Here is a 27,691-nt window from a genome sequence, read left to right as displayed (position 1 = left end):
CTAGATGCTGCGTCTGTCCCTCAGGGGCCCCCGGTTGGGCCTTTCAGAGGTCCCCAGGTAGAGCTTGGAGGAAAGTTCCCATGTCATGTCTCTAGAAACCTGGGAGGAAAGTGCACCCTTTGCGCTGGGCTGGAAGAGAACCAAGATGGGGACCCGCCCTCCCAAGATGGGGACGGGGCTGGGAACTGGGGCTAGGGGAAGACCTTGGGTGGGATTCTGGCCTGGGTGACCCTGGCAGTCTCCCTCTCTGAGCCTCAGTTTCTCCATCCGGAGAACACCTGCCATGCCGGGGATGGGGGTGTGGGGAGTTGGGGGGCGCCATGGACTTTCAGGAGGGAGGGGCAGGGGCAGGCCTGTGAGGGACACACAGCTGGCAGCCTTCACTCCCCCGCTCTTCTTGCTAGGGCCACCTGAGTGGGTCGCCTGGTGGGGCGGGGGGCCTAGGGCATCCGGAGGGCGGGGCGGGTTGGGGGCTCCTCCGAGGCCGAGGTGGAAGCGGCTCCGTTGCTACGAGCGGCCTTAGCAACGCACCCATTCAGCGGAGACAAAGGCGCTGTCGCTTGAGTGCAGAGGCGCCGCTGCAGCTCTCTTGTTCCCACAGACGCTGCGCCTGCAGGGGCGGGGGCGGGGGGCTGGGAGCCGAGGTGGGGGGGGGCACCGCTCGGCCCCTTCGGAAAGCCCACCGCCTGCAGGGCGCCTGCGCCCTCCCGGCAGGCCGGCAGGGGGCGCCTCCAGCCCATTTTGCAGAAGAGGAAGCTGAGACTCAGAAGGACTGGGGCACCTGCCAGGGGTGGAGGCCAGCTGGGGGTCTGGGGTCATACAGACCTGGGTTCAAACGTGCCTACGCTTACCCGCATGTGACTACTGCTGCGCCTCAGTTTCCTCATCTGCGCGGGTGGGGGCCCTGACCCCAACTCTGCCACTGACCCTGGCTAGTCAGGGCTCCTCTCTATGCCTCAGCTTCCTCATCTGCACAATGGGAGGGCGACAGCACCCCCGTTTCCCAGGTCACCACATGAAAGGAGTCAGCAGATGCCCGGGTTTAGCACAGAGCTCAGCCCTGGTCAGAGCTCCATAGACAGGCCTCTTGCTCTGGTGGGAAAGAATCCCCTGCTTGGAGGGCTGGGCAGTGCTGAGCCTGCCCCTCATAGGCTTGTCTCTGGTTTAAGACTGTGGGAACCCAGGCCCAGAGAGGCTGGCAGCGACCAGGGTCCTTGAGGCTCCCCTCGGGCCAGGCCGAGCTCTCCTTGAGCGGGGCCTAGGTGGTCCCGGCCCTGCCCTGCTACCCACAGGTCCCCCCATCACGTCCCCGTCAGTGTCCAGCTGGGGAAACTGAGGTCTTGGGAAAGCACTTGCTCCTCACCGGGTTTGGAAGCCTCTCAGACCACCAGGCATGGCGGCCGGAGCCCTGAGGTGGGGAGGCGGGGAGGCTGGGCTTGGGGCGCCAGAGAGGTGGGTATGCAGAGGGGAAGGCAGGCTCTTGCTCCCGGCCCGTCCCAGCAGCACTGGCCTGGGAAGGGGTCCCAGACTCACTCCCTGAGTAAGCCTCTCCCCAGAGCACTGCATTATCACTGACAGAGCCCACGGGGCGCTAATGGGGGACTTTCAGGCACCAGCAAGGAGCGGAGTGAGGGGAAGAGCCCCTCAAATTGTGGCAGGTCGGCTGTGGTTGCTTCTCGAATCACTTCCATTCCGGTACAGTGGGGCTGAGGGGGTGTCGGGACGCCAAAGGGAAAAGGGGAACCCCCTGAGGTGGGAGCTACACCTGAAGCCTTGAATGCGGTCAGCTCCACAGCCTGAGGACAGAGGAGGTCTGTCGGGGGGTGGGCCCCCACTCCTGCTCCCCTTGCTCTGGGGGACCTCGGCTACCTTGGTGATGACTCTTCCACCCCCAGTGGCCTTGGCATTCAAGTTCTGCCAGCCGCTCCCAGCCCCCTTCAGCCTGGTAACTGAGGGACGGGGCCGCTGGATCCCCAGGGGAAGCCCCACCCCAGGCCCGCCCTGGTCCCTGTGGTTTCCCTAACCCTGCCGGTCACACTTACTAGCCCCTCGGCAGAGTCCTGCCACCCCTATCCCAGCCTCACCGGTCTCTCGGGTTCTGCAGTGGAGGAGAAGGCTGTGGGGATCCTGGGGCCGTGCGTCCCTAGTAGGGGGAAAACACTCGAGCAGGTGAACTTGTAGGAGGCTGAGGCCAGAAGCTCTCTGTCTGCCCCCTCACCCTGGACAGGGACCTCATTATCAAAGACCCTAAGAATCCACTCAAAAGTTTACCTCATAGATTAGCGATGAAGAAACTAGGGCCCAGAGAGGGAAAGTAGCTTGCTCAAGGGCACACAGCAGGGGAAGTAGGAGCTGGGATTTAAAATCCTGGCCTGACCCTTAAGTCATTCAACCCATGCCCTGTCTCAGGGCCCTGAACCTCATCCACCTACCTGCCTTTGGGAACTCTCCACATCCCTTCTGCATGGAAACCCAGGGAAAGTGACCCTGGGCAAGCTCTGCCTCTGGGCTGGGCACCAGGGACCCTTGTTCCCTGGTGGTGGCGGTGGGAGGAAAGGAGCCTTTTCTAAGCCATCCCCTAGGCCCCGCAGTTGTGGAATTCCCCATGCCTCAGTCTCCTTGTCTTTAAGATGGTCTAATGGAATCTGCCGTGGCCCTCCTAGCTCAGCCCGAGCACTGGGGAGACCGATGCACCGGGTGGCACTCGGACTGGAGGGTGGTGTGGTCTTACCTCTAAGAGCCAGGTGTCTTCAGGGTGGAGCCAAGACTACTGGGTTGTCGCGGGCCACCTCCCAGGAACATGAGGGCCTAGGGTGGAAGCCCGGGGCCCGCGGGACAGGAGCGAGCCTGAAAGGAAAGGGCGTCAGCGCTGGGATCCGGCGGCCGTAGGTGGGACCTCCCACCACTCCCACCCCACAGACCCCCGGCCTGCCCACCGTGAATGCCTCCACTGCCTTCTTCTCAGTCATCCTCTGCAGGGCGCTCTGGACCTGGAGGATGGGGCCAGGGTCAGGGCTGGGACCTTCTCCTGACCTCCACGGGCCAGTCGCAGAGCCCCCTGCAAGTAAGCCCTGCCTACCTCCACCCACATCCCACCCTCCAGCAGCCAGTGTCCCCTGACTTACCTCCCTGTTGTAGGCTGCATAGACCAGGAAGATGTACGGCCCCCTGGGGACAGACCCAGGGTGAGGGTGGGTGTCACTACCTGGGAGCCGCATCCCCTTTCCCCCACTGCCTGGCCTGGCAACCTAGCAGAGACACCCCCAGAGACATTTAGAGACACAGGAGGATGAACACAAATCCTGCCCTGCCCCCCAGTCCGCGATGGGGAGCAGGCAGTTGTGGCATTCTATGGCAAAGAGAACCAGGAGGGGCCTTGCCCCACTGGACCCCATGCCTTCAGTCTCTGGTCAAGAGGCGGCCTCTCTGCCCTTTATCCCTCCAAGCCCCACCCCCCTGACCTGCCCCATCCTCACACCCTCACCATGTTGCAAGGGTGGGGGATGGGAGAGGGGACACCTTCCCGAAGCTCCAAGGCTAAATCAGGTCCAGGAACAGCAGACCCTGGTTGCATTCTGATTGTATCTCTAGCTGAGTGCCTCTCTGAGCCTCTGTCTCTTCATCTGGAAAGTGGGGAGGAGGCCAGGACTTGCTTCCAGCTGCATGTGAAGGACTCAGCACAGTGGCTGAGTCATAGCTGGCTCCTCCCCACACATGCGAGGACCTCGACGGCCTGGCCGCTCACAAAGCACCAGCACACTTGGGGTGACACTTGACCCTCACAGCAGCTCCATGGTTGGAGGTGGGGGGATTCATTCTCCCCATTTGATGGAGAAGGACCCTGGGGCCCAGGGTAGGGGACAGAGCAAAAGTGTGACTCAGTGGGTAGCATGTGGAGCCTAGGACTTCCTCAGATTCCACCTGGACAATGTAACAGTTCCTCCCCAAGAGGACACAGGTGAGGGGACATGGGGTTCCTTGAGGCCCTCTAGTTTCTCAGGGCTGAGAGCTGGAGCCCCAGAGCCTAACTACTCCCCCTGGCTCCCAGGCACCAACTGGGTTGCTACCAGCCCCAACTCTGCCCCTAAGACAGACTCTGGGCCTCCCAGCCCCCCACACCCAGCCTGTGCTCTCTCCAAAGCCCCTGCACAGCCTCCCCCATCCTGTCTCCTTTTACTCACTCCTCAACCCAAACAAATGCACTCCAACCCAACCACACCAGCACCTGCCTAACGTCCTCCAAGGCTCCCTAGTACCCCTGGGGTGAAGTCTGAGCTCCTCACAACAGCTCTAGGGACCCTGCACAGTCTGGCCCCCATGTTCCCTCCTGTTCCCTTTCTCACCAGCTCCCCCCAACCCCATGTCTCCCTCCATCTGATCCTACTGTGCTCCCCTGACTTAAAACATTCTTCCCCCTCTCTCCACACAGCGTTTGGGTATTAGCTGAGAATCACTGCCTCCAGGGGGTGCCCATTCTGCCTCCCCATACGGCCCCGACTGCCCCTTAGCCTTTCAGCCTCAATCGTGCCCGCTGTGGTTGTGTGGTTTTGGTGTCTGTCTGTCCCTCAGGCTGAGACCCCCAAGGGTGGATTCTTCGACCTTGAGTTCCACCACTTTCCCCAGTATGAAGCCCAGCACAGGGGAGGCACCAGGGAAGTATGTGCTGAATGACCGAATGACAAAAATGCGCTCACGTTCACGGTGCTCCTGATGTGTGCCAGGTGTTATGCTTTGCCCTTTGCAAATATCATCCCAGTGGAACCCCACAACGGTCCCACGAGGTGGAGAATATGATCCCCCCCTTTATATAGATGTAGAAACTGAGGCCTGTCTCAACTTGTGCAGGCCTCCCAACAACACTCTCAGGCAGGGTAGGTGTGAGCTACAGCTAGTTGCAGAAGTGAGGCTCTGCTCTTCCACCACAAAACCTGGCACAGGGGCCAGACGGAAACAAATCACCAAGAGTGAATGAATGAGTCAGAGCAGATTTCAGTCCCTCCAGCCCCAGGCCTGCTCCCTGGTCACCTTGGGCAGGTCCTGCCCAGCTTATGCCCAAGACAGAGTGAGAGAGGGACGGGGCTGGAGGTGGCGCAGGGAGAGAAAGACATGGAGAGACAGCAGGTATGATGGAAGACAGAGGAGAGGGGAAGGCCAGGCCTGGGGAGGGAAGCAGCCGGGAGGGACCCAGAGAACGCGTCTCTGAGCCTAACTTGGGGACCTGCCCCGAGACAGTCACAGGAACATCAGAGTGGGCCCAGGTCTCATGCCTTCTGAGCCCCCCATAAGGCAGCCTCTCCCCTCCTTTACCAGACCTGAAGGTCTGAGGCTGGCTGGGAGGGGGCAAGAGAGGTGACACAGAGAGAGGGAGAAGCAGGGTAAGGGACCTAGAGACAGGGGGTCAGAGCCCAACGGAAGGGGAGATGTAGAGAGAGGCCCAGGAGGAGCCAGGTGGGTCCATGCCAGAGGAGGCGGGGACAGGGACAGGAGCCTGTGACAGAGCCTGAAAGACAGAGAAAGAATCCCAGGGAAAACTCAGAGACAGAGACGCAGTAATGAGACACCGGGAGAGGAAAGGACCTGCCCTGAGAGGGAGGCAGACAGCGTGGTGATGGTGGCTCTGGCTCCCTGGCTGCAGCTCTGCCCACCTGAGGGCCACGGGCAGGGATGGAGCTGGAGTAGTTGCCATAGCAACAGGATGCTGCTGCCCTCGCTGCTCTGAGGCAGGGTGGAGAGACCTGGGTAGGGTCTCTCTGCTAAGTGGGCTGAGCTGGAATTCCAGCCCACGGAGCTCTGGGAGTGCAGGGCTTGGAGAAAGGGCTTCTCTGTGTCCATCTCTGTCCCCAGCTGCTCAGGCCCCACCAGGTCTCTGGGAGCCATGCTTCTTTAGGAAGAGCGTTGGAACCCCAGTTTTTCTTCACTCTCCCGGCCCCTCTCTGGGCACAACCTCCATCCTCCCTGAGCAGTCTGCACCCCCCACCTCCCACCACCCCTGTTCTTTCCCCTCTCCATTCCCATGCCTGCCTGGCAGAGAGTGGCGAGTCCCCAGGGCCCAGGGGGAGAAGACAACATGGACCAGGACCCTGGAGACCAACCCCCTTTGCACCCTCCCTTCTTCCTGCCTCATCCCTCCCTTAACACTTCACTCCCTGGTCTTGGGCATCGTCTGCCTCCCCGACTCATGTCACCTCCACAAGAACAGGACATTTTGCAGCCTCCTTTGCTGCTGTGTCCCTGGCGCCTAGGACAGTGCCTGGCCTCTAGTGGGCATTCAAAAAATCTCACAGGGATGGATGAATAACTAACTGGATGAGGGTGCCCCTCCTGACCCCAGCTCCCCACCCCCACTCCCAGCCTCGGCAGCTCTTCCAGGAACCAGGCCCCTCTGCAGTCAAAGCTGAATATCCTGATGGCTGAGAACACAGACTCTGAACTTGGGCCCCAGCGCTGCTCCTTCCTACTGTGAGGCCTTGGGCAAATGACTTCATGGCGTCTCAGTTTCCCCGTTTGTAAGGCCTGTTCAGGGATATAAATATGATCCTGGTCAGGACTCAGAGCACTTAGGCATCCAGCAGCAGGAAGCCCACCTCTGGGACACAGGGACCCTGGACAGAGTTTGCACTTAATTTCCCAAGCTTGTCTTTGTCCATCTGTGGGCCACCTCACTTTTCAGCCCTGAGAGGGACCTGGGCTCGGCAGAGCTGGGAGTGGGGAGTGCAGACGACAGGAAGAGGTGCTGGGGGGTACAAGGGAGGCTGAGGGGCAGGGAAGGCCGGGGGCGGATTGGGCCCTCCTTGGACTGACCTCCCTCCCAGCACTCAGCTCCCAGGGCTGTGGCTGTTTGTGTCTGTACCTGGGTCCCCCATAGATCTGCAAACCCCTTGAAGACAAGGGCTTAGTCTGACCCATCTCTGTGGCTCCAGGACACAGGACCCGAAAGGCACACAGGGGGGTTCCTGCGGTCCCATGTTACTGCTTCATTCATGTGGGTCATGTCCTTCCAGCCAAAACCTTTTCTGAACTGCTGTCCTCACCGATGGAGCAGCTCATGCTGCCCCACAGTAGGCCGTCCACAGACCCCAAGGGGAGAGGTCCCTGGTGTCCTGCACCCCCATCCTCAGCTTCCTGCCGAGGCTGGAAGTGGCTCTAGCACAGCCTGGGGACTGGAACTTCTGCTGCGCCCTTGAGCGTCAGGGCACAAGGCATCTTAGCTACCCCCTTTCTGGGCCTCAGATTCTTCAACTGCCAAATGGGCCCCCAAATCCTCCCTGAGATACTGCTCTTTGATTGGAGGTTTGTTCCCACTCTCCCCCTCACCCGCCCTCCCCTTGATAGTGTCCCCAAGGCTGCTCGTGACTCCCACGACAGAGAGGACACTCCCTCCCCAGCTCCCTGACAAACCAGCCACGCCCTCTGAGCTCCAGTGCATGGCGGAGCCCTGGTCCGACATGGCCCAGGGCCTGGAGGTACCTGCAAGGAATTGAGGCCCACGGCGGCATAGGCCCAGGCCGGGCTGAGGTGCACCAGCATGCTGACCGGCCAGGTCAGGCCCGGGACGGGCAGCAGGACCAACACTGGCTTCACCGTGGCCCTGCGGGACAGCAGGCTGGACTGAGGGAGGCCAGGGGGCCAGGGGGCTCCCCACGGGGTTCTGGGGAGGGCAGCCCCTGGAAAGTGCCTGGAGAGGGACCGGAGCTGCAGACTGGGCACTGAGGATCAGGACTTAGGTGTAGCTGGAACTTTTGGCTGGACCTGGTGGCCCCTTCTCAGACACCCAGAGTGGCATGAAGTAGGGGTAGTGGCACTGGGGAGATAGGGTCCCAGTCCCAAGCCTGGCTCAAAGGAAGGGAGTGGCAGCTGTCCAGGGGGAGGGCTGAGGCCTGGACAGTGGGTCCAGGGGGCATGGAGTCTGGAAGGGGACCCCTGGGGCAGCCTGGCTTTTCAAGCCCCACTGGCTTGGGCTGCCCTGCCCTTGGCAGAGGGGTGGTGGTGAGGAGGAAGGCTGGTGGTGGGGGGGGGACCGCTCCAGCAGGATATGGTCCTGGAGAGTGATGGGGGTTCTTGGTAGGGGTAGAGACCTAGATTCTCACCCTGAACCTGAACTTCTAGGGACTGCCTGACTTGGGGGGTCTCCTCTACCTTGTCCCCACCAGGCCATCAGTGCTTTCTGCAGAAGGTGAGTCCCCAGGACAGTGGCTGGTGTCCACACCCCACATCATATACACATAGGCTCAATTACCATCCGCACAGGTAACACTCATGGGCACAGACTTCCACACGCCCACACGCATGAGCATGTGTGCACACGTAGCATAGACACATTGCAGACATATGCTCATTTATAGCCTTGCACTCATGAGCACACGTGGCCACACCTGGCTCCCCCTCTTCTTCCTGACTCCCGCAGTCTGGGGCCTCACCACATCTGGATCTGGATCTGCTGCTGCACACAGGGCTGCGGGTTCAGCGTGTGGGCACGGCGGTGGGCACTGGACATGGTGACAATCACCACACGGACCAGGATGCAGGTATTGGCCTGGAGATCTGGGGTCAGTGGGGGCACCCTCCCCCTTCCCCGACACATCCCTCCCCTGCAGGGCCGCCAGGCCTCCCCGCTCACGGTCAGCCCGGAGAGCACGGGCCCCACAAAAGCCCAGATGGCATCTGTGTGCACATTGAGCCAGCAGTGCCCAGTGGCCACGTAGTCACGGGGGGACACGGCCAGGGTGATGGCCACGATGGCCACAGGCATGCCTAGGGGAAGAAGAGGTGACCTCAGGACCGTGTCTCTCGGGAGCCAGCCCCTGTCCAGAGCTGCATCCCCCAGCTGTCCCATAGTAGTGGGTGTATTGGCGGCACTGAGGGGAGATCCAGGGAGTGGGGTTGGGTGGCACTGGAGCCCCGAGTATTTGGGGAACGGAAGAGCTGAGATTGAGTCGAGGCCTTAGGGCTGAGAATCAACAGAGTTGGAAACTGGCGATTGGCGTGGGGTTAGCTGGTTTCAGATTAGGGAGGCAGTGCCGGGGGCTGGGAGCTGAGGCAGTTGAAGTGGAGGAGGATTAAGAATTGGAGCTGGGTAGAGTTGGAGGTCGACGGAGCTGAGTTTGTGTCAGACACGGGCACTGGCCACTGGGTGGCGCTGGGTGCCGGTGGAGGAGGGTGCTGGGAGGTGGGTGTTGGACGCAACAGAGGCCATGCGAGGCAGGGTGGAGGGGAACAGAGCAAGGGTGGGGAGCAGAGGGGCTTCACCCCAGCCTGTGGCGTAGCAGAGCGGCTTCCTGGGGCCCGGGCGCATGCTCACAACCACCACCTTGCTGCACAGCGGCAGCCCTTCCGCCAACATCCAGGAGAAGGCAACCAAAAAGAGGAGGTGTATCACTGCTGTGACGGCCACACACGCCACCTGTGTGGGAGGGGGGGGTCCCCACGGAGGCCGGTCATGGGTGCGGTCCACCCTGGGTCCCCTGTCCGTGCCTGGTGTTGCCAGCCCAAAGCAGTATGAGCGGGTAGGGTCTCCGGGCAGCGCCCTGGGCCCAGCTCCAACATTCAGGGTCTTTCCTCTCTAGGCCGCACTCCTCCCCGGAAATGGAGCCAAGTGAAGATATGGGGGGGGCAACCCAGAAAAGGCTGAAGGTGCTTTCCCAGGCCCCCCTGAGCTCACAAGCCCACCCGCTGGCCGCCCACCTTGTTGGCCTTTGCCCACTCGCTGGCCACGAGGAAGCCCTCGGTGGAGGCCAGGGAGAAGGTGGGGTTCTTGTGGACTGTGGCGCGTTCTGACTGGGGGACCCCGGACAGGCAGAGGAGTTGGTTAGCAAGGACGCCCCCCCCCAGCCCCTCCCCACCTGCGTCCCGGTGAACCGGCCAATGAAGGAGGAAAGGGCAGCTCCACAGGGGCTTCTCGGACCGAGGATGGACACCCACCCGAGGAGGGACGTGGAGGCCCACGAGGGGCGGGGCGGCCCAGGGTGCCAGGCAAGGTGGTGAGCTTGCCTCACCCAGCCGCCAGGAAGAGCAAGAAGGTAGGTGGTGGCGAGGGCACAGGACACACCACAGCCCACAAAGATAGCGTCCTCAGCAGGGACCCCCCTCGGGGCCTCTCTGTGGGAGGGACAGAGACCCCGGCGGAGGACAGCAGCCCCGCCCCTGCCCTGACCCGAGGGGACAGGCCTCGCCCGCCCCGCCCGGCAGCTCCCAGGCTCCTCAACCGCCTTCTCTGCCGTGAAGCAGGGATGGCCAGGCCTGCACACAGCAACTTGATAATGAGCATTTGCATGTCCTCTCCTGCTGGAGAGGGGCCCAGCTTTCACGGACTCCTCAGATACTGCGAAGCACTAGACTGGAAGTGACCACCGACATGCCCATGGGGATGGCATGTGACAACCACCCACTGAGGGGGAACAGGGAGCTGGCACGGATTACTCATGATGTGTCCAATGTCCACGCTCTGTTTTTACAGGAAAAACGCGTTAGGTAGTATGTTTTTCTAGTGTGCTCCCGAACAGGCCAAGTGACCCCAGCATTCCTGGGCTCAGACACCATCTCACTCAACCTGAGTCCCTTTCTGGTCCAGCGAGCCCACCTTGCTTGGCCTCCTCCTGGAATTTGGCTTCCCCCCAAGGCTGTAAATGCTAATGCCTCTCAGGCTCCTGTCTTTAGTCACAACTCCTTTTACTTCTAACCTCACCTTGGCCACGGCTTTACCTACTGGCTCTTGGGGCCAGCTGAGACCCCTCCCGCCCCAAGCACCAGACCACAGACCCCACAGACCCCCAAACCCGTTGCCCACCTGTGCCTCCTCAGAGACGAGTCCCTCATCTCCCGGTGGCCCAGGTCACCCCCTCCTCCTCAGCCAGCCTCCTCAGGTCCCCACTGCTCCCTGGCCTAGGGCCCCTGCCCTCTCCTAGGCCAGGCCCGCAGCCCCCGAACTGCTTTTCCCCGCTGGCCCCCACCTCAGCCTCACTCCCCGCACCAGCGGCCTCCCTCATGTAAATCTAACGCCTGCTTCACACTCTTCCACATCTGCCCTCTGCAACAGGACCACGATCCAAGCGCTTGGGCCTGGCCTTCCAGGTGTGTGCGATCTGACCCATGGCTACCTTGTTCACTGCCACCCCCTGACCCCGGGCATCGCACTGGAAGCCCCAGATGCATTGCAGTTCTAGAACGTAACTTGTCTGCCATTTCTAGCCTCCTTGCCTTTGCTCAGATGGCCCTCTGCTTGGAATGCCTTTCTGTTCAACTCCTGTGCATCCTTTAAAACTTGGTTCTGACATCACCTTCCCCTGCCCCCCTGCCCCCTCCCCAGTACTCACCTGGACGTCGTACACCTGCAACAGGACGGCAAAGTTGGCGCTGTGGTTGCAGAAGCAGGCGGTTGAGTCCTGGCACAGAGCGGTCACGGAGCAGCCAGTGGTGGTCCAGGAGCCCCCTGAGTCTGGGCTTGGGGTGAATAGTGAACAGAGGGCTCCTGAGATGGGCTGGACATGGGGCTGGGGGACAGGTGGCAAGCAGGGGAAAGCCTCTCCCCAAAGCCTGGGGTCCCTCAGTGCCCTGCCTCTAACCAGCTATGTGACCTTGGCCAAGTCGCTGCCCCTCCCTGGATCTCAGTTTTCCATCTGTAAAATGTATTTTTCTCAGGAATGGTAGGAGGATGGGGCTGATACCAATGATCACCATTGATTAACTGCGTTAATTACTAAGCAACAGTGATTGATGTTCATTCCCTCATCAACTCTAACACCCATTCCACAGGTGAGTCTCTTCCTAGGTACCCCACAGAGTAGGCTTGCATACCTACTATGATAGGGAGCTCAGTACCTCCTGGGTAACAGGCTCTCCTGCCCCAGCTCGTCTCCAGTTGAGTGGGGCTTGGAACCACCCCTGCAAGGAAGTTGGTGAATGGAGGCCAAAAAGATGCTTGAGTCCTGCCTCACCCTCAAGTAGAACGGATGTTCTTTTTTAATTTTTTTTTTAATTTTTTTTATTTGTTTATTTGTTTATTTATGGCTGTGTTGGGTCTTTGTTTCTGTGCGAGGGCTTTCTCTAGTTGCGGCAAGTGGGGGCCACTCTTCATCGCAGTGCGCAGGCCTCTCACTATCGCAGCCTCTCTTGCTGCGGAGCACAGGCTCCAGACGCGCAGGCTCAGCAATTGTGGCTCACGGGCCCAGTTGCTCCGCAGCATGTGGGATCTTCCCAGACCAGGGCTCGAACCCGTGTCCCCTGCATTGGCAGGCAGATTCTCAACCACTGCGCCACCAGGGAAGCCCCCTTTTTTAATTTTTAAAATTTTTTATTTTTTATTTTTTGGGCCATACTGCAGGGTATGCGGATCTTAGTTCCCCAACCAGGGATGGAACCTAGCTCCCTGCAGTGGAAGCAGGACTCTGAACCACTGGACCACCAGGTAAGTCCCTGGATGTCTTTTTTTTTTTAAGTGCCTTATTTAAAGAACTTGGGGGACTTCCTTGGTGGTCCAGTGGTAGAGAATCAGCCTTACAACACAGGGGATGCAGGTTTGATCCCTGGTCAGGGAACTAAGATCCCACATGCCGTGGGGCAACTAAGCCCGTGTGCCACAACTACTGAGCTTGCGTGCCTCGGCTAGAGAGCCCACGTGCTGCAAACTACAGAGCCCACGTGCTCTGGAGCCTGAGCACCACAACTAGAGAAGAGAAAACCCTCACGCCACAACTAGAGAGAAGCCCACGCACCCCAACAACGATCCCGCATGCCTCAACTAAGACCCGACGCAGCCAAAAATAAATCAAATTTAAAAATTAAAAAAAATAATAAAGAAAGAACTTGGAAACTCACCCGATGCTGAAGTTCCAGAAAGCACAGACAGGCTCCACCAGCTTCGGAGGGAAGGCCTAAGGGCAGCCAACAGGCACAGGGCAGGTGTGTGAGCACATGTGGGCAAGGAGAGAGACCAGACGATGCAGGGGGATGTGGAGGCCTCCTGCGTTTGAGGGACCAGGGGGTTGCCCAGCATGGGTCGTGGGTGCAGGGACTGGAGAAGAATGCCGGCAGGGCGGCAGAAGGAAGGTGAAGTGAGTAGAGTTTCAGGCTGGCATTATGGTTAATATCGAAATCCTAGGAACAAGCTAAATGTCCATCCTTCAGGGAGTGGTTAAACCACCGTGAGTCTTCCCTCCAGGATGCTCTGCCTGGTAAGAACACACAGGTCTCTATCTACTGTTGGGGAAAGAACTCGCCATATATATATATATATTTTTAAACATCTTTATTGGAGTATAATTGCTTCACAATGGTGTGTTAGCGTCTGCTGTATAACAAAGGGAATCAGCTATACGTATACATATATACCCATATCTCCTCCCTCTTGTGTCTCCCTCCCACCCTCCCTATCCCACCCTTCTAGGTGGTCACAAAGCACTGAGCTGATCTCCCTGTGCTATGCGGCTGCTTCCCACTAGCTATCTATTTTACATTTGGTAGTGTATATATGTCCATGCCACTCTTTCACTTCATCCCAGCTTACCCTTCCCCCTCCCCGTGTCCTCAAGTCCATTCTCTACGTCTGCGTCTTTATTCCTGTCCTGCCCCTAGGTTCTTCAGAACCATTTTTTTTTTTTTTTAAGATTCCATATGTATGTGTTAGCATATGGTATATGTTTTTCTCTTTCGGACTTACTTCACTCTGTATGACAGACTCTAGATCCATCCACCTCACTACAAATAACTCAGTTTCTTTTCTTTTTATGGCTGAGTATTATTCCATTGTATATATGTGCCACATCTTCTTTATCCATTCATCTGTCGATGGACAGTTAGGTTGCTTCCATGTCCTGGCTATTGTAAATAGAGCTGCAATGAACATTATGGTACATGACTCTTTTTTTTTTTTTATAAATTTATTTATTTATTTATTTATTTTTGGCTGTGTTGGGTCTTCGTTTCTGTGCGAGGGCTTTCTCCCCCAAGTTGTGGCGAGCGGGGGCCACTCTTCATCGCGGTGCGCGGGCCTCTCACTGTCGCGGCCTCTCCCGTTGCAGAGCACAGGCTCCAGACGCGCAGGCTCAGTAGTTGTGGCTCACGGGCCTAGTCGCTCCGCGGCATGTGGGATCTTCCCAGACCAGGGCACGAACCCGTGTCCCCTGCATTGGCAGGAGGATTCCTAACCACTGCGCCACCAGGGAAGCCCCCATGACTCTTTTTGAATTATGGTTTTCTCAGGGTATATGTCCAGTAGTGGGATTGCTGGGTCGTATGGTAATTCTAGTTTTAGTTTTTTAAGGAACCTCCATACTGTTCTCCATAGTGGCTGTATCAATTTACGTTCCCACCAACAGTGCAAGAGGGTTCCCTTTTCTCCACACCCTCTCCAGTGTCGCCATATGTTTTTCAGTACAGGAAAAAGCTGCCTGACATTCTGCATAGTAGGAGCCCATTTATGGTTAAAAAAAAAATAAGGTTCTATGTAATTGTGAAAACACATGCACAAAAGGTCAGGAATCAAACACATAGCTAACTTAACAATAGTTAGGTCTCAGTTTGAATGTGTTATAATGAACATGTTAGTTCTTTTGTAATGAACAATGACAACACTATAGACTTTATAAGATGTCATAAGGCAGAAAGAAGACATCAGGTGGCAGGTGGTACCAGTCCCAGACCAAGCAGGGAGGCAGCCTGAGCTCAGGACTTGGGCTATTTGTCCCAACTGGGGAGGGTAACAGCAGCGTCACCTCACTAGAATATGATACTTTGTGTTTTGCAAAGTACTTTCATGTCCTTTATTGTTGTTGATATTCATAGCAACCTAGGGGACGGGTATAAATTTATGTAATTTCAGATGAGGAAAGTGAGCCTCAGAGAGGGGAATTAATCTGTTCTCTATGCTCTTTCCACCACTCTGTGACGATGCCTCCAGAGAACATATTATTCCTTGGGTTGGCTGAATTATTACCACATGTATTCATTCACTCATAATATTTTTCCTGGGTCTCAGGTACTATGTTAGGTGCTGGGAACACAAAGAAAACCTGCTGTTTGCTTTTAAAATGGATGATTGTTACACCACTGGTAGCATTTTCAAGTGCTACAAACTGAAATATCAGTGCAGCTTATACACTCAAAAGCCACAAAACTGTTGGTGTCCAGTAGCTCCATACCTGGCCATATATCCCCAGGAGACAGTCACCAGAATCAAAACGTATTACAAGTGAGGATTTTCACAGGGTTAGGCAGGGTTAATTGTAATAGAAAAAACTCTGCAGATGCTCTGGATGCATGGAGGGGAAGGGGTCAAGTTCATTTTGGACCATCCCCTGGGAAGGGGGTGGGCGGTTCTGGACTTGGCCGCAGTCAAGGCCTACGCATTGCTAGGATCAAGCAGCAAGTGAGAAAGGACAGGATTGCAAAGGGACATCTGTGACAGAGACAATGCAGAAAACACCTGCGGGGAAAATGAAAAATACAAATGTTTACATGGCTCAGCTGAAAGAGCAAGGGCTTTGATTTTGCAAAAGGAAAAAAAAAAAAAAATATATATATATAGTATTATGTACCCAGAAAAAGACTGAAGGAAAACACATGGAAAAGTTTAGGGCAGCTATCTCTGGGTAATAGGATTTGTGTTCTTTATCCTTTTCTACATTCTCCAAATTTGCCACAATGAGCAATCCCTTACTTTTATTTATTTTTCATTTTAATGTATTTTAATTCATATAATTAATATATAAATACAATCTCAGAAGTTAGTTGTTTGAAAATATAAACAAAATTGGTAAACTTCTAGCTAAACTGATCAAGAACGAAAAGGCAAACATCATTATAAATCCTACATATGTTAAAAGGATAATAAGTGACTATTATGAACAACTTCATGCTAGAATTGAACAACCTAGATGAAATGAACAAATTCCTTAAAGGGTACAAATTACTAAAACCATCTCAAGAAGAAATAAAACCTCCCAAACAATCCTATATTAATTTAAGAAATAAACTCCCAAAAGACTTCACTGGTCTTCACTGGCCTATCAAGCATTTAAGGAAGAAATAATACCAATTCTGCAAAACTCTCTTAGGAAACAGAGGAGGAGAGAACTCCCAACACATTTTATGAGATTAGCATTAACCTGACACTAAAACCAGAGGAAGACAGTATAAGAAAACTACAGAACATATTACATATTCAAGAATATAAACACAAAAATCCTTAACAAATATTAGCAAATTGAATCCAGCAATATATACAAAGGATAATACACCATAACCAAGTGGGGTTTATCCCAGGAATCCAAGGTTGGTTTGACATTTGAAAATCAATCAATGCAATTTACTGTATTAACAGAATAAAAGAGAAAACCATATGATCCTATCAATATGGAAGAAACATTTGGCAAAATTCAATAGCCATTCATGATAAAAATTCTCAGCAAAGCAGGAAGAAAAGAGAACTTAATCTGACAAGGGGCATCTACAAAAAGCCCACAGCTAGCATCACATTTGATGGTTCAAGACTGAATACTCTCCCCCTAAAGTTAGGAACAAGACAAAGCTATTTGGTCTCATCACTCCTATTTAACGCTGAACTAAAGGTCCTAGCCACTGCACCAAGGAAGGAAAAAGGGAGAAAAAAAAAAAAAAAGACATGGATTGGAAAGGAGAAAACAAAACTGTCTTCATTTGCAGACAACATGATCAGGGATGTGGAAAATCCTAAGAACTCTAAAAGAGAGCTACCAGAAGTACTGAGTCTAACAAGGCTGCAGGATACAATGTCATTATATAAAAATCAATTGTATTACTATATACTTGCAATGAACAATTTAAAATTGAATTAAGAAAATAATACCATTTACAAAAAAGGGTATATCTAACAAAATACCTTCAAGACCTGTACCCTGACAACTGTATATCACTGCTGAGAGAAATTCAAGAAAACCTAAATAAACAGAGGGATATACCTTGATTAAGGATTGGAAGATTCATTGTTAAGACACCAGTTCATCATCTTATTTCAATTTGAGAGATTTAATGCAATCACAATCAAAATCCCAGCAGGTATTTCCATAGACATTAACAAGCTGATTCTAGAATTTATATGGCAATGTGAACACCCTAGGCTAGCCAAAGCAATTTTGAAAAGGAAGAACAATGTTGGAGGACTTACACTACCTGATTTCAAGGCTTACCATACAAATACATTAGTCACGACAGTATAGGGTTAGTGTATAGATCTCTGGAACAGAATAGAGAGCCCAGAAACAGACTTACACATATATGGACAATTGATTTTCAACAAAGGTGATAATTCAATGGGAGAATAATCTTTTCAACAAATGATATTGGAATGGGGTGTCTATATGGAAAAATAATGAACTTCAACCCCTACCCAACATAATACACATAAATGAATTGAAATAAATCATAGACATAAATGTAAAGGTTAAAATGATAAACTTCTTTGAGAATGTCTTTGTGACCTTGGGATAAGCAAGATTTCCTAGATAGGATGCAAAAAGCATAAACCATGCAGGATAAAAACTGATAAACCAGACTTTATCACATTCAAAACTTATCTTACAAAGACACTGTCAAGAAAGTGAAAAGCAATCCGGAGACTAGAAGATATTATTCACAAAACATATAGCTGACAAAGGACTTGTATTCAAAATATATAAAGAATTCTTACAATTCAATGATAAGACAAATAATTTAAAAATTGGGGAAGAACAAAGCCGGAGGCATCATGCTTACTGATTTCAAACTATATTACAAAGCTATAGAAATTAAAACAGTATGGTATTGGCATAAAAACAGACACATAGATCAATGGAACAGAATAGAGAGCCCAGAAATAAACCTATGCATATATGGTCAATTAATTTATGGCAAAGGAGGCAAGAACATACAACGGGGAAAGAACAGTCTCTTCAATAAATGATGTTGGGAAAACTGGACAGCCGCAGGCAAAAGAATGAAACTTGACTACCATCTTACACCATACACAAAAATTAACCCAACATGGACTAAAGATTTGAACTTAAGGCCTGAAACCATAAAAATTCTAGAAGAAAATATAGGTGGTAAGCTCCTTGACATAGTAGAAACAAAAAAACAAACAAAACAAAAAACCCAAACCATCCGGTTAAAAAATGGGCAGAAGATCTGAATAGGCATTTCTCCAAAGAAGACACACACAAATGGCCAACCAGTACATGAAAAGATGCTCAGCATCACTAAACATCAGAGAAATGCAAATCAAAACCACAATGAGATATTACCTCACACCTGTTAGGAGGGTTATTGACAAAAAGACAAGAAATAACAAGTTTTGGAGAGGATGTGGAGAAGTGGGGACCCTCATACACTGTTGGTAGGAATGTAAGTTGGTGCAGCTGCTGTGGAAAACAGTATGGAGGTTCCTCCAAAAATTAAAAATAGAAGTACCATACGATCCAGCAATTCCATTTCTAGGTATCTATCCAAAGAAAATGAAAATACTAACTCAGAAAAGATATATGCACCCCCATGTTCATGGCTATTTACACTAGCAAATATATGGAAACAACCTAAGTGTCCATTGATGAATGAATGGATAAAGAAATTATGGTGTATAATAATGGAATGTTACTCAGCCATAAAAAGAATGAAATCTTGCCATTTGCAACAACGTGGATGGAGCTCAATGGCATTATGCTAAGTGAAATAAGTCAGAGAAAGAAAAATACTGTATGATCTCACTTATATGGGGACTCTTAAAAAAAAAATCAAGCTCATAAATGCAGAGAACAGATTGGTGGTTGCCAGTGGTGGTGGGGTGGGGGCAGGGAGAAAAAGAGTGAGGGGAGTACAAAGATAAAATTAAAAAAGAGAGGATCTACATGGCTTATGTGCAGAAATGTCAGCAATCAGAAAAGCAAACAACAGACTAATGCAAAAATTTTGGGAAAAAAAGAATAAAGAGCATTTCCTATTAAAAAAAACCCAACCCAGTGGCTCATCTCGATATTTATTTAATTAAAAAAATGAAAATAGGGGAAAAGATTTGAACTTATATTTAACAAAGGAAGATATATGAATGCACGATAAGTGTAGAAAACGATGCTCAATATCATTGGTCTTGAAGGAATTGCAACTTAGAACCACAATGAGACATCAGTACACAACCATTATAATGAACAATATTAAAAAGGCAGTTAAGGATGTTAGCAAAGGTATGGAACACTGCAATGCTCACACATTGCTAGTGGGAATGTAAGATAGTACACGACTTTGGAAAACAGTTGGACAGTCTCTTAGGAAGTTAATGTATACATATACTTATCATACAACCCAGAAAGTCCCCTTTTAGGTATTCACCCAGTAGAAAGAAATCATATGTCCACAAAAAGGCTTTATATGAGTGTTCATAGTGGATCTATTCATAGCAGCTCAAACTGGAGACAACTCAAATCTCCATCAACAAGTAAATGGAGGGTCTTCCCTGGTGGTGCAGTGGTTAAGAATCCACTTGCCAATGCAGGGGACACGGGTTGGAGCCCTGGTCAGGGAAGATCCCACATGCTGCAGAGCCACTAAGCCCATGCCTGAGTTCTAGAGACCGTGAGCCACAACTACTGAGCCCATGTGCCACAGCTACTGAAGCCCGCGCACCTAGAGCCCGTGCTCCACAACAAGAGAAGCCACCACAATGAGAAGCCCGCACAATGCAAGGAAGAGTAGCCCCCGCTCGCCACAACTAGGGAACTCTCGCGAGCAGCAACGAAGACCCAATGCAGCCAATAAATAAATAAATAAAATAAAATAAATTAAATTAATAAAAAAACAAGTAAAAGGAAAAACAAATTATGGTCTATCCATATAACGGAATTCTACACAGCACTAATGAGGAGTGAATTACTGAAACAGGCAACAACGTAGATGATACTCAAAAATACCACCTGAGCAAAAGAAGCTAGATCATGGCACACACTATATGGTTCCATTTATATGAAGCTTTAGGAAAGACAGACAATCTAGAGTCACAGAAAACAGAGCAGTGATTTCCTGGGTCAGAGTGGGGAAGGCTGACGGGGAAGGGGCACGAAGAAGCCTTTTGGGAAGGTGGAAAAGTTCTATATCTTGATTGGGGCAGTGATACATGAGTATATACACTGGTCAAAACTCATCAAGCTATACACTTAAAATGGATGTTTTAGTATATGTAGATTTATATACCTTAATGAAATTGATTTTTAAGAAGTCTTGAGATGATATACAAAAGATACAAGCTGTGGGGTGTGTGTGTGTGTCCAGGATTGGTGGTTTTGAGCAAAGGAGACTTTAGCTTTCTCTGAAATGCTCTAAAGCTTCAAAAGCGAGAAGGAATTCATGTATTACATATAATGAATTAAATGACATATCGTGGTGATCTTTTCATGTCGATTTACAGCAAAATACCTCATTCTTTATATAACCTCAGCTGATATTCCATTTTATAGCTCTATAAGGCTAAGTAATCCCCTACTGATGGACATTTAGGTTACTTTTATGCTTATGAAGCATACTGCAGTGCAGGTCTCTCATATCTCCCTGTATTATCTGATGGGAACCACCAGTTCTTCAAGTCATGCAGACCTATAATGAAATCCCAGCTCTGCCACTTATAAGCTGGTGCCAGGCACAGCACCTCTTCCAAGCTCACTTTTGTGGAATGGGCAGCTGGAAGATTAAATGAATGCTGCTTATTTAAGGCACCCGCCATAAAGTAAGTGTTCAATGCATTACTGCCCTTCCCCCTCTCTAGAGGACAATGGGATGGCTTGTGGATGAGTATTTTTCTTGAACATTTTAGACCTTGGTTGTCCAGTGAACAAATAATGGGATGTAGCGGGGGGCACCAAACCAGGATAACTGTACCAGGTGGCTGTTTCTCAGAAGCATCGCGCAGTACCTGCGCCCAGTGTTGCAGGTGAAAGGTCACAGCCGTGTTGGCCTCCCCGGTTTCATCCCACACCTCAGATGAGATGATTGCTGACCCCACCTGGGTGCTTAGGAACCTGTGGGGAGAAAGGGAGCTTTTAAGGGCACCAGGTACCTGTCGGGGAGAGGTCATACATGGCTGGGGTCATGTCATCCAGGCCCCTGCAGAACAGATGATACCCTCTGTGGAAAAGTCCTGTGCTGGGAATTAGGGCACCTGGGTTCCATTCTTTCTGGTAATTTGAGTAAGCCCTGTTCCCTCCCTGAGAGTCAGCACTGAAGCCAGGACCCCAGGCAGGAGCTGAGCCATGTTCCCACCAGCACATCTTTGGCAGGCCCAGAAATCTGTGTGTGTCAGGGGGTAGCAGGTTTGGCCCTGGGCTGCCAAGGGCAGATATGCCTAACAGAATGGGGGCTCTGGGAGGGGATGGAGGCCTAGCCTTCCCTGGGGAGGGGATCCAGGCCCTCAGCTGCCTACTGGTGGGACCCACTCACCTATGCATTCTGCTTGCCTCTTCAGAGGTGTCAGGGGCCTGGGGCTCTCGGCCAGGGGCCCCCAGGGTGTACTGGAAGACACTTGAGCTGAACCAGCTGCGGATCATGGTGACTCCAGAGAGGCCTGGATGAATGGAAGGAGGCCTAAGACCCGCCCAGTGACTGAGCAAGCACCACAGGTTGGTCCTGAGGGAAATGCTCTGCCCACCTTACACATAGGGAAACTGAGTCTCATAGAGGTTAAATGACTTCCCGAAGATCACACAGTTAATAAGTGGCAGAGCCAGAATTTCAATCAGCCATAGTTGATGTGCTTAACCGGCCAGCTCCAAAGCCCTTTGCCCCTTATTCTAATCCTCCACCCCTGGGTGGCACCGAGGGAAAATGTGTGGGTGAGGGGAGGAGACTAAGTGAACACCTACCATGTGGTAGGTGCTTTAAGCTTATAACAACCTGAGGCGAGTACTAGTAATACAGTCTTACAGATGAGGAGACAGTTCTGAAAGGTGAGGTGACTTATTCAAAATAGCAGAGCTAGCAACTGTGAGGGCTGAGGTTTGACCCAGACCCCAACAGGACCCCACCACCCCTCTCCCTCACCCACGTTTCCTGAGGAGCTGCCTCACTTCAGCAGCAGGGATGAGGATGTGGCCAGGCCCCTCTGGATGCCCACCGGGCATCGTGAACACTTGGCCCTTCGTGCTGGTCTCCCTCAAGTGTAGGCTCCGCAACTCCAGGCCTGGGAGCAAATGGGGCTCAGGGGCTGGACCTCAGGAGGGAGGTCTTTCTGCTGGGCTGGCCCTGCTGGCAGGGTCTGCTTCCCCTCTCCCTGCCACACACCTAGGAGGCCACCATTCCTGCACAGAGAGGTTCAGCAACTTACGCAGGATAAGTCTGACTTCTCCAAGTCAGGGAGAGGGGGTCACTGAGAAGGGGGAGTCTCTGGGGGATAGGACATGAATATCAATGAGTTGCCAGAAGCCACTGGGCACCTGAAGGACCCAAGTTTTGCCTGAAGTTCCAGTATAAGTGCTCCCCCACTCAATCTACAAACATTCACTGAGTGTGCCCTTGGGTCTGAACCTGAGATGCAGAAATCACTCAGAAATAGCCCTGGCACTCAGAGAACTTCAGGTGGTATTATGTAATTACCATAAGGCGATAAAAGACATGTTCAAAACACCGGGGTAACAGAGGAGAGAGGAACTGACTGTTGGGAGAGAGCTAAAACTGGGGAAGGCTTCCTAGCAGAGCTGATGCTCAAGCAGGGTTCTGAAGGATGTATGGGAGTTTGCTAGGAGATCAAGAGAGAAGGAGTACTCTGGATGGAGGGCACAGCATGGGCAAAGGCAGGAAAGAGAATGGAGTATCTGTGGGAGTCCGAGAACTCCCAGTGACCAGGGCTGAGGAGGATGTGTGAGCCCAGGCCCCACCCGGAGCCCAGATGCGTGGGGCAGGTGGCGGGCAGGCTCACCGGCATGGTGGTGCTGGATGTGCGTTCGGGGCACTCAGAGGTCAGCATGGTGCTCAGCAGGGGCGCCAGGCGCTGCACGCTCGCCACCAGGGCCCTGGGTCCGCCCACCACCTGGGAGGAGGCCGCAACTCAGCCCTCTCTCAGACGCCACGCCCCACGGCTGCCTGCCCTGACCGCTGCGGTTAACAGGATCTCAATGATCTGTGAGGTGGCCTGCAGGCTCCAGACCCTCAGTGGCTCCGCAGGGCCTCCAGGATCAAGTCCTGGCTGCTCAGACTGACACTTGAGGCCCTGCCTGATGAGCCTTCTCTGGCTTCTCCAACGCTCTCCTAAGCCACGTCATCCTCTAGTCAAGCTGAAGGCCTCACAGTGCTCTCTGCCTGCTGGCAGGTTGTTTGCCAACCAGGACACACTTTGAAGGCAGGGCCGTGCCTTCTGATTCTTTGGTCGGGCTCAGTGTTAGATCTCTAACAGGTGCTCAAGTTTTAGGTTCCAAAAAGGAAACCATGCGGGGTGAGGACAGAACAGGGAAGGGGAACGTGCACTAATGGGACACCTCCTCTGTGGCGGGCAAGTCACTTGATAGACGCCTACTCCTCTCCATTGCCTAAGCAAGGCAGGTATGATCATCCCCATTTTCCAGGGAAGAAAACTGAGGTTCAGAGTCCAGTTTTCCCCAGTCTGTCACGGTGTCTCAGATCCCCAGTAAAATGTGGGCTTACACATCCCCTAGGATGGGGAGCATCACCTGGACAGGCGAACATTCCACTGAACCAGCCTCCTGTGTTGTGCCTTCCCCACCCCACCCCCAAGCCCAGGTTTCAATTCTGTCCTGAAGTCACAGGGGGACCATGTCTACCTCTTAAGCCCCAGAGCTTTTCAGGCAATGTTCATGACCCCTCGTTTTCTCCCTCTCTGGGTTGATGACTCCCAGGCCTACAGCCACTTCTGCCAGGATGAGATTTCCAACACCCTCACCATCTGTCTCTTCTGTTCTCCATGGCTGAACACTCAGCAGAGAGGACCTCTTACTTAAGGTGGTCAGCGGACTGTTGGATATGGGAGGCCCTTATTGACTAGTGGCTCTTAATTTTTAACTGCAGAAGTTGTTCAAGAGCAGTTGTATGTGGAAGTTCAACTTATAAAACAGACAGAAGAAGGGCTTCTCCTGATGGATGGAGAGATGGAGCTCAGAGATGGGTGCTGACTCGCCCGTGGCCACACAGTTGGTGGCAAGGTAGGAACCGGAGCCCAGGCCCCTGCCCCACCGAGCCCTGCCAGCCTCACCTCGCTGACTGACAGCCACGCACCAGCCAGCTGCTCCTCCAGGACCAGGCTGGCCACAGACACGACGGCCTGGCCCAGCTGCTCCCAGGGCCCTGTCATGGGCTCTGGCTCCCATGTCCCAAGGGCTGCCACTTTTTTCAGGAAGTGCATGCCAGCCAGCAGCGCAGCTGGCCCCAGTGGAGCTGTCTCCTTTGCCAGCCCTGCTGGCAATCTCTCCAGGATTCCTAGGAAGTTGGAGGCCTCAGCCAGGGACAGCTCTGTGGGCTTCAGAGAGAGGGTCCGGGAGGAGCTGTGCAGCAGAGGAGCTGCTGACTGCTGGTCTGACTGTCTCAAGGGGAACCCCCGCAAGGGGCTATACTTGGCCTCTGCCAGTCTTCTCGGGGGTTGTGGGTCTAACTAGTCACAAGGCCCCAGCTCTCAGAGGCTCCAGAATAGGGGGCATGAACAACCTTCATTCCTGCACACACATTAGGTGGGTGTCCCCTTTACAGGTGAGGACACTGAGGTGCAGGGATGCCACCCATAGTGCCCCCAGACTCGCCAGCCCCCTGGGAGGGGGCTCACCACAATGGCGTTGGCCAAGGCATTGACTTGGCTGATAACATCCTGGCCAGACCATGACTGAGCGTCCTGCAGCTGCTGGTAGGTCTCTGCATAGGAGTGGATGCCAGACTGAGCCCCGGGCAACATCCTCTGCAGAGGTGCCCCATCTGCCATGTGCTGCTCCGGGAAGAAGAGCACACTGATGGCTGTGTGTCTGGAGACTTAGGTGTCCTGGATGAGGAAACTGAAGCAAAGAATGGCAAAATCACCTGCTCGAGGTGACTCCCACACAGCTGGGATTCACCCCCAGTTCCGTATGGCCCCACTGTCTGTGGTCTAGACTCCGTGGAGGCCCCCGAAACTCTGAGAAGATTCTGAATTCCCAGGCTGTGCCAACTGCTCCCCCTCAGCCTACACTGGTCCATACCCAGCGTCCCCTTCAGCAGAGCCCAAGGCACAGCCGGACAGGGCGCACCTGTCCGGTAGCAGCAGAGGAAGGGCAGAGGCTGCAGGCAAAACAAAAAGCCCTCGGTGCGGGGTCCAGGGTCCCACGTAGGGCACTCCTCTGAGGGCACTGGCCAGGATGGGAGAGGTGTCAGGGCCGCATCCTGGCTTCCCATCGGTCCCTGTGACCCACAGCCCGTTCGGGCCTTGAAGGCGCCTGCAAACTTGAGGGGGCGCCAGGACGCGCGGTCCCGGAGTTAGGGGGCGACGTGGGAACCTGAGAGAGAAGTGCTGCAGCCAACACTGCGAGGAGCAAGGTCGCCAGGGGGTTAAGCCCATTCAGGCTACTAGGACTGGTCAGACGCCCGAGGTACTGGAGGCCTGGAGAGGGCGTGGCCAGAGTTGGGCGTGGCTCGGTTGGCAAGAGATGGGCTGAGTCCAGCAGTCGGAAGGGAAGCGAACGGGAGCCAGGAGGTTGGGGGTGGAGCCAAAAAGTGGGTGGGGCCTGACAAAACAGGAGGCTGGGCGGGCCGTACCCGGACAGAGAAGCGGCATCCGCACCGGCGGTAGCAGCGAGGGTGTGACGTCCAGGGCGCCCAGATCCCAGCGCAAGAGCAGGCCGCCGGCAGGGGGAGCGGCGCGCAGGCCCGTGCCCCGTGCAGCTGCGCGGGGCTCAGCGCCCGGGCCCACAGATGTAAGTCGGTGAGGTTGCCGCTGAAGGCGTCACGCGCCTAGAAGCCGCCGCACAGAGAGTCCTGGTCCTGGCCCAAAACGAGGATGCCGCCAGGTGGCAGTGGGTGGCCCGCGCCCAGGCCCCGCGCCCCAGCGCGTCGCCGCCCGTCGGCGAACAGCGACCAGCGCCCGCAGAGCTGCTCCCACGTGGCGCACACGTGGTGCCAGCGGCCATCCGCGCGAAAGGCAGCGCGGAAAGGCGCGTGGTGCCCGCGCACCGCGAGCGCCGCGTGCACGGCGCCGCCCGTCTCGGCGAAGGCGCGCAGCTGTAGCGCGTTGGCCAGCGCGGGTACGGCCAGGGAGCAGAGTGCGGCCGCGTCGGGTGAGGCCGCGTTCCACTGCACGTGCGCGCACGCTGTCAGCGCCCCGAGCGCCGGCAGAGGCGTCCGAAGACACGCCGCCTGGTCCGCGGTTTTCTCGCCGAACATTAGTGCGGCCGCGGTGCGCGCGCCTGCGGGGACACACGGGCCTCGACCTCAGGTTTCCTAGCTGCGCACACCGTCCTGCTTCTGACGGCCCTTTGGCGCAGCTGTAGGGCCCTTTCTGGGCTTCTGGTTCCTCCCTCCCTCTGGAAGGAAGAAATGGGGCTCCAGTGCCCGTGACCAGGGGTCAACCTTCTACTTTCAGTCCAGGACAAGGGAACCTGAGATGCGATGCGGACTTCCTCTGGGCTCAATCCACAAGGACTGTCAAGGTGGGCTGCCATCTCTAGGTCACCAAAGCCCCCTCCCCCTAGCCCCCACTTCCCAGGCCCCAGCCCACACTCACGCCTCTGCGGGGGTCTTTGCAGAGGGGCCTCTCTTTTGCCCACCCAGATGGGGTCAGGCAGCCGTGGAGCGAGGACAGCATCTGGGTGCTGCAGTACTAGGTGGCCAAACCGCTGCTCACAGGACTCTTGGGCCTGCCACCAGCTCAGCCACTGCCCTGGGAACTTGCATACCTCATCTGCAGTCTCCACTACCTTTCCAGGGGCCACCACTGGAGCTGCAGGGCGAGAGGAGGGGCAATGTGGGAGAAGTGTGTGGGCATCTGACCCTTGCAGGGTGAGTGGGGTAGGCAGGGCCGAGGACACTGAGCTTGGAGTCATTTGGGGCTGGATGGGGCTGAACCCTGGCTATGCTCTATGACCTAGCAAGTTTTGTCCCCTTGCTGAGCCTGTTTTGTCATCTGTATAGTGGCAGGAATGAGATGGATGCGAGTGATGCTTTCAGCCCAGCGCCTGTTATAGGGGTGCTGAACTAATTGGCGCCTCCTCCCTTCCTCTGCATTCGAGGCCAGTGTAGCACATGGGCCACGGGCTGGCTGAACTGGGGGCAGGCAGAGCCTCTCTGTGGTGTCCCTCATACCAACCTGTGACCCAAGGGTTCCTTGATTCACCTGGGGAGTTGGAAGGGGTCCCAGAGAGACTCCTTATCTGAGAGAGAAGAAGAGAGGTGGGGTCTGAGTCAGGTCCCCACGCCCATATGTGCAGTTATTGAATGCCTACTGTGTGCTCCAGTGGGGTGCAGTGGAGGCTGCAGGCCCTGCAGTCAGACCTGGGTTCACCCAGAGTGTGATCTTGGGCAGGTCACTTCATTGCCCTGAGCCTGTTTCCTAGCATCCAGTGGATGTTTTTATTTCTATGTCAGGGGCTTAGCTTGTGTAACCTTTGCAGTTACCTCATGATGTGAGGTGGCTACTTGGAACCCTAGCAGCTTTGAGTCCCCTTGGCCTCCTCCCCTGCACCCCCCTGCCTCCCAGAAGTTCAGGTACCAGGAGGGCTAGGAGGCAGTAGCACCAGGGGGCCAT

The 27,691-nt window shown here is 54.0% G+C and overlaps 1 protein-coding gene across 1 annotated transcript; it reads right to left on the bottom strand.

Moving 5' to 3' along the window:
- ADGRD2 (adhesion G protein-coupled receptor D2) lies at positions 1-27,691 on the bottom strand. The gene is given in 29 exon segments (XM_057549175.1): positions 1-99; positions 532-610; positions 2,085-2,143; positions 2,937-2,990; positions 3,126-3,168; positions 7,469-7,588; positions 8,418-8,533; positions 8,618-8,751; positions 9,247-9,400; positions 9,682-9,793; positions 10,006-10,060; positions 10,063-10,093; positions 11,310-11,431; positions 12,915-12,955; positions 20,280-20,287; positions 20,900-21,005; positions 21,424-21,547; positions 22,028-22,162; positions 22,898-22,930; positions 22,933-23,008; positions 24,185-24,443; positions 24,445-24,473; positions 24,749-24,834; positions 25,203-25,301; positions 25,708-25,810; positions 25,813-26,354; positions 26,672-26,887; positions 27,254-27,317; positions 27,656-27,691. Coding segments are annotated over 29 exon segments (3,135 nt in total).

This window comes from Balaenoptera acutorostrata, chromosome 6, assembly GCF_949987535.1.
Source record: "Balaenoptera acutorostrata chromosome 6, mBalAcu1.1, whole genome shotgun sequence".
NCBI classification, from domain to species: domain Eukaryota; kingdom Metazoa; phylum Chordata; class Mammalia; order Artiodactyla; family Balaenopteridae; genus Balaenoptera; species Balaenoptera acutorostrata.
This window is presented reverse-complemented; position numbering and strand designations above follow the sequence as displayed.